The sequence below is a fragment of the Antechinus flavipes genome, chromosome 5 (assembly GCF_016432865.1).
Source record: "Antechinus flavipes isolate AdamAnt ecotype Samford, QLD, Australia chromosome 5, AdamAnt_v2, whole genome shotgun sequence".
NCBI classification, from domain to species: domain Eukaryota; kingdom Metazoa; phylum Chordata; class Mammalia; order Dasyuromorphia; family Dasyuridae; genus Antechinus; species Antechinus flavipes.
Window position 1 is genome coordinate 203,821,313 of NC_067402.1, and position 7,029 is coordinate 203,828,341.

A 7,029-nucleotide genomic window follows, 5' to 3' on the forward strand; every position below is an offset into this window, starting at 1 on the left:
TAATGTATATATAAAATAAAGTATTCATACTTAATATAATGTATATATAATGTATTTATTATTATACATGTGTTATCTATAATAAAATAAATCGGATTATAATATATAATAATGTAAAAAAAAAAAAAACTCTTCAGAGAAAATAGTGAACACATACTAGTCCAGCCTCTATTTTCTCTGTAGCTTCTTGTCCATATGTCACTTGAATTCTCTATTTGTACGTAAGAATAAATTTTCAATCAAAAGATAATTCAACTAATTAACAAATAGTATGAAACCTCTACTATGTCCCAGGGATACAAAGACATAATTGAATCAATCCCTGCTATCAAGGAGTTTATATACTAATGAAATATGTTATCTAATGTAATATATAACATATAAAATATCTATAAATTATGTTACATATGCTATATACTATAGTATGTATTATATCATGTATATATTATACATTGTATATTATATAATATATTATGTTTTATTTATATATACAAACATATACTATGTCATATGACATAAATAATATAATATGATAATATATAACATAATATAGTATATAATATTATAATATACAAATATATTAGTACAAAATTTGTAGAGCATATATATACAAATATATCTACATATTATAATATATTCTGTATTAATACATTACATATATATAATATTCATATCTATTTAATGTATATGTAATTTACATATTATGTAGAATTTGATGTATTCTATTTTTTAATTATAAGAATAGAGATGATAATTGTACCAATTAAAGCTGAAAATCTCATTAAGTGCAAAAGTATATAGAAAGAGAACACTCAATATGAGTTCTTGAGGTAATCATACTAAGAGAGAGTGTTATGGACCAGAACTCTGAAACAAGGTTTCTTACAAGGTGTTAAGTCGGTGGAATTGATAAAGACAATGGTTATCTAGTTTAGCATGGTGCTTAATAGTTCTCTAAGTTCAGTTATGATTGATTTAATCTTACAACAAATAATGGTTTCTTAGTGATATAATGATTGGTTTATACCCAGTGTAGCACACATAAGCTGGGAGCTTAAGCTCTCAGAGGGAGGAGAGACAAGATTCATTCCATCGTCCACCTTTGTGGTGGCTGGAGGCTGAAGCATAAGCCCTGGGACTCAGACTCAGGGCCAGAGAAAGCAAGCTGAGCACCAGGCAAAGGAGACAATAAAAAATTTTGGACTTTAACATCTGGCTATATTCGTGGTGATAGCTCTACTGAAACGAAGGCTGCCCTAAGACCTCCAGAAAAACAAACTAAGAACATTACAGGGAAGTGATACAGATGACAATTCAGTTAAGAAAACTATGTACCCAAACAGAGTTGACATAGACCAATGATCAAGAAAACTCTTAGACAGAAAGAAATTGAAATCCTGTAATAACAAACATAATTCAAAGGGCCAGGCCAGGTAAGGCCAGGTGAAACCAGGTAAGGCAGAGCTCGGAAATCTAAGGGGTTAAGATGAGTCAGTAAACCAGTTCTGAGAGAACTGTATATTATTCATTAACCAAAATGATTACAGTATCATAGAGTCCATGCTTTTATGAACTTAACTTGATTCCCCTGAACTTAAATCTTTCTATTATGAAAATTCAGTGCCCTGCTTCAGTTAGAACTGACATGCTTATGTGGTAAAAGGCTAATATTGTTATATTGCCTTCTGGCTGAATTACCCCTTGCCAAAATCATGAACATGTAAATTGGTCACTTTTCTATTCTTAGATTTTTTTCTTTTTTATTAGGAAATACCACACTATCATTAATTCAGATTATCACCAGCTCAAAAGGTACCATCTTAAGTGGCAGCTAAGTGGAGCACTGGCTTTGGAGTCAAGAGGTTCGAAGTCAAATCTGGTCTCAGACACTTGACAGTTACTAGCTTTGTGATGTGAGCAAGTCACTAAACCCAAAGTGCCTCACCAAAAAAGAAAAAAAAAAAAGGCATCATCCTAAGTAAAAAATCTCTTAGCAAATTGTCCCTCAGAAATTTCCTTATTCTACCATCAGTCCTTTTAGAGCATCAAAATGTTTGAGAAGTTTGACTTTAGTGAAAGGATTAAATTAATAGTAAAGCCTTAATATTGTTCTTCTTTTCTCTTCCTCAGAAGCTACCACTAAATCACTAGCCAGTCAAGTCACTGAAAGTAAATTAGGTAAGTGCTAGACTTTTTTTCTATATCATTTAATGCTATAAAATAAGACTCCCAGGTCATTGCCATTGTTATTTGTCAGATAGTCATCATTTCCCTGGTTTGTGGAATAGCAAAGGATCACAGGAAAACAATTAACTTTCCCAAGAATTTCCCCAGAGGAATCCCTAAGAGAGGGCTTCCATTACCTCTATGTTATCATGGATTGGTACTTACACAGACTTAGATAATGGTAAATTAGACTCATTTCCTTTTCCCTTACAGTTACCAGTGGGCAAACAATGGACACGACTATTACAATGGGAAATCTCCAGACAGGTAAATCAATAGGCAAGTGGTGCATCTTAGTCAAATGTAAGTTTCTTAATAGGAAGATCTGTGTCAATGTTGCCTTTGTGTGTGTGTGAATCTATTTATTGTAAGGAAGCCTGGAGAAGCACCTTTCTGTGCTTCTAGATCTGTGAGGATCAGTTGTGGTGTGTGCTCTGCTCATTGGGAAAGGGATCCTGCCATGCTTATCCATTACCTTAACCTTTCCAGGAACAACTGGGACAGTTTTAGGTTGAATCAGTACATTGTGAAATTTCAGCACAGAGGAGATAGCCACCTGGAGCTGAAACCCCTTCCTGCTCCTCTTTCAATTCCTTCCTCTTTCTACTTTGTAGCACATAATTCTCCTTCTCTTCTACTCCATCTGCTCAAATGCAAGTCTCTCTTTTATTTTCAGTGATGCAAACATGCTGCCCTCTCTCTTACACACACACACACACACACACACACACACACACACACACACGTTCTGTTTCTCTTGGGATTTCCTTTATTGGGTGTTGTCAGCACAGACTTTCCCATCTTTCAGATCCTAAGACGTTCATTGTTTACTTTCTCCTGTGTTATTTAAGAGATACATTTTCAGCAGCAGGTAATGGATAATCCATATTAAGTCAGTAAGCCTTGTTCACAACTGGCTTGGGTTTTCAAGCAACTTTACTACTGGACATTCTTTCCCCAAACTCATGCCATACTGCCAAATTATGAAAAATGAAGGAAGGGAGCAGCCAACAGCTCTCTTCTCCATTTCATCAAACCAAAGAGAGTTCCTGAGGTTGGTGTAATGGCCACTGGATTTACCCTAGCAACCAAATTGTTGGGGTCCCTGAAACTCTATGCAGTGATCTTCCTTTGGACTTGAAGATCAATAATGGCTTGGTTCTTGACAATGTTCTGCTCATGATAGAAAGACCTTGGATTCTGACCTATTTCCCATTCTTTTTGCAAACATTACTAGACTCATCTCTATCTCTCATCCCTGGAAATTCCAGCAAAGGGAATGGCTATCTGGAAATGAATCCTCTTCCTCTCCCTCCTTTTCTCTTCCTCTTCTCAAATTCTTTATCCATTATAAAACATTCTTCCTCCCTCATGCTTTCTCTGGTTATCTCCATAAGCATGTCTCTGTTTTTTCCTCTTTCTCATCTTCTATGATGTGAATAGGGATACACTAACTTCCAGACACATTCAATAGTACCACTAACCTTGCCATTACTCAGGCTTATGTATTAAGTGCTACCCTTGATTCCTTACTCTTCAACATCTCATATCTAATCTGTTCCCAAAACCAATTGATTTTACCATCATAACATTTCTCTTGTATGATTTCTTCTTCCCTCTAATTGCCAATACTCTGGTGTAGGCTTTATTCAATGCATGATTTGATTTTAAATGAGCCTGCTGGTTGGTCTCCATGCTACAAATTTTCCCACTTTCATCATTTCTCACACAACTATCAAAATGATGTTTCTAAACTGTAGGGCTGACGAAGGCAACTCTCAATTTAATAAACTCTAGTGATTCTCTATCACTTGGAGGTTCAATTATAAAATCCTCTATTTAACCCTCCCTATTACTCTAATCCTTGAGATAATACAAGATTGTAGCTTATATAGTCATGCAGATATATACATACAGATCTATTCACTTAAATACTTCCATCTAACCAAAGGTACATATCTGTGATCTTAAATATATAACTGTGCAAAGAGACCAGTTCATCACTTTTCATTTGTCCTCTGCTACTCAATCACCACCTACCTCCAATCACCACCTACCTCTCTGTTGTTGCCTGAAAAGCAATCACATCCATAGGCGTCAGTGGGAAAAACATAACTGAAAACATCATCTTGTTAAGAACATCATCATCTGCAGTCAGTGGCAGCTCAGATGGATCCAATCAAGGCAATAGCAGGTGTATCTGACACCTAGTTAGACCTCAACATTTTCTTATTACACATTGGGTCTTTCTGAAGAACCAGAAAGATGAACATCTACAGAATTCCTTCTTTGGCCCAATCTAACAACAGTTAGTTGCATTCTATCCTTTTTTGTCCTGTATCCCAGCTCCCAGGAGCTGTCATCCATGAGTCAGACAATGAATCAACTCTCATTTTCCTTATTCTTGGCACTTATTGCCTGGACATAAGAATCAACATTTCTGTATCTCCTCATTAGCTTCTGAGTTACAACCAATTTAAAATGGGTATTCTTTTATCTCTTCTTTATAAAGAAGCCTTGATATGGGGCCTTCCTCTGATTCTAGACGAATAAGGATTGGTTGTGATCTGCTCATGGAGAGAGGGACTGGCTATTTTCTATGCATTATATCAAGCTTTGCTAGAATGACTAGAACAGTATAAGGAAGAGCTCATCCCTTGAAAGATTCCAATTCAGAACAAGTAGCCATTTGGGAGTAAATCCTCTTCCTCTCCCTCTTCTTCCCTTCTCTTCTTCCTTCTCAATTATTTACCAATTTGAGAACATTTTCCCTCCCTTATACTTTCTTTGCACAGCCCCAGAAGCATGTCTTTGTCCTTCCTTCTCTCTCATCTTGTGTAACGTGGATGTACTCACTTCCAGACACATTCAAGAAATTCTGTTTCTCTTAGGATTGCCAGTGTTGAATTTTACCAATATAATCTTTCCCACCTAATCTGTGTCCCATCGCTTTTGTAAGCACTAGTATGCCAGTATCAGCAACAACTGTCATTCTTGGAAATCCCAACAAAGGTAGTGTACTGAGCTACAATTGCTCTGCACCCAGTATGTTCCTTTCATCACTATAATACCTTGCAACTTATTGAATTTTATAACTCTAAACACATACATGTTTATGTGTGTTTGTAAGTACACACAAAAGTATACATGTAAGTACCTACATAAAAAGTTCCAATCCATCATTTTTTCAGCACCCTCTACCATTATTTTGCCATTGATCTTTCTATTTCCCTGTTTCCTAAAAGCAACTACATCTACAAAAGCCAGTGGGATAAAAGTAGTCGAAGCCACCACAATGGGAATATCAGCAGCAGTCAGCACCAGCTCCAGAGGAACTACTGAAGGTTAGTTGTGTCAACCCCCCAAAATAAATGACAAAAGATCTATAGAGATTATTCAACTAGTGGTAAACTCTGAAAAAAGACCTACTAGAGTTATCACAGAGGCCATCACAACTACTGTTAATGCTGAAAAATATAAAATAAAACAAAATAAAATCAAAGAGCTAACAGTGGTTATAAGCAAAAAAAAAAAATCTTTATTCTATTAGAGGAGAAAAAATAAGCACGCATCCTGGGATATGCTCTGATACTGAGAAGATACTGCAGTGAGCCTGAGCTTTGAAACATGTTCTATTTCCTACAGAATGAGCTCTTGCTGTAGCAATGAAGGGATAATGGGAAAATGAGGTAAATCTGATTGATAGCAGAGCTTCATGACTGAAACGTGGTCTGGACAAGCAGATGCTTGTCTCAGCTCAAGAACCACCTGGGCATGATGACAAAAAATTCTGGGATATCTAGACTCTTTTTTGATCATAACTACCTGATGGTAGATCAATAATTTCAAGATTATTTCTCCTGGATCTGCTTTCTGTTGGAATCCTTACTAACTGCTAACTAATTAGAGTTGATCTAATCTTACAAGAAGATGTTTTGGGCAGAACCTGAAACAAGGTACTAAGTAGAACTAATTAATACAAGGCTTGTGTTCACACCTTTACTCATTGGAGTTCAATGAGTTTACATCTCCCTTGAAGCTCGTTGGGCCAGAGAGCACTATGGGAGAAAACCTATAATCCCATTCTCTCAGAAGAGTCAGATAAAAGGCCAGCGATGAGGGCTCTATGGCAGAATACATTATTTCCTCTTGGCTGGCTGGTCGCGGAAGAAAGTTCAGCTGGACTCGAGAGGAGCGACTCTGGTGGCAAACGAAGGGTTTTCAGAGGATAAAGCTACGAGTGGAGAGTTTAGTGGACAACCATATTCATCTTCATCTCACACCACTGTAGTTGGTGGCTGGGCTCCCCAGAAGGAGTCAAGAGAGACATTCCATCTCTGTGTTGATTGGAGGCAGAAGAAAGCAGAGGCAGAGGCTGAAGGACAGAACCTTTGGATTTGGAGACATCCGAAGGGCTCTAAGCCTCTAAATCGGCTGTGCTTTGAGAAAAACAAGAACTCCAACATTTGAACTCTAACAGCTTTCCAAATCAGTTGTTTTTCAATGAGATATTTCAAAATATTTCCTTTTTTAAAAAATTTTGTTTGTAGTATCTTGATTTCATTAACTTCCATATGCTCAATTCTAATTTTTAAGGAATTCTTTTCCTCAGTAAGCTTTTGTAGATTCTTTCCCACTTGGCCAATTTTGCTTTTTAAGGAAATCTGCTCATTGGCTTTTTGTATTTCCTTTTCCACCACTCTCAATTCTTTTGCTATTTTTTCCTCTATTGCTCTTATTTGATGTTCAGAATCCCTTTTGAGCTTTCCCATAGCCTGAGACCAATTCTTATTTTTCTTGGAG

At 36.4% G+C, this 7,029-nt stretch overlaps 1 protein-coding gene across 1 annotated transcript in view; it reads left to right on the top strand.

Annotated features, from left to right (window-relative positions):
- Positions 1–5,575, top strand: part of MUC19 (mucin 19, oligomeric) — a 45,476-nt gene extending 39,901 nt beyond the window's left edge. Inside the window, exons 29-30 of the mRNA XM_051962437.1 lie at positions 2,440–2,493; positions 5,472–5,575. Coding sequence (XP_051818397.1) covers positions 2,440–2,493; positions 5,472–5,575 — 158 coding nt within the window. The remainder of the gene's footprint in view (positions 1–2,439; positions 2,494–5,471) is intronic.
- The last annotated feature ends 1,454 nt before the right edge of the window (positions 5,576–7,029 follow it).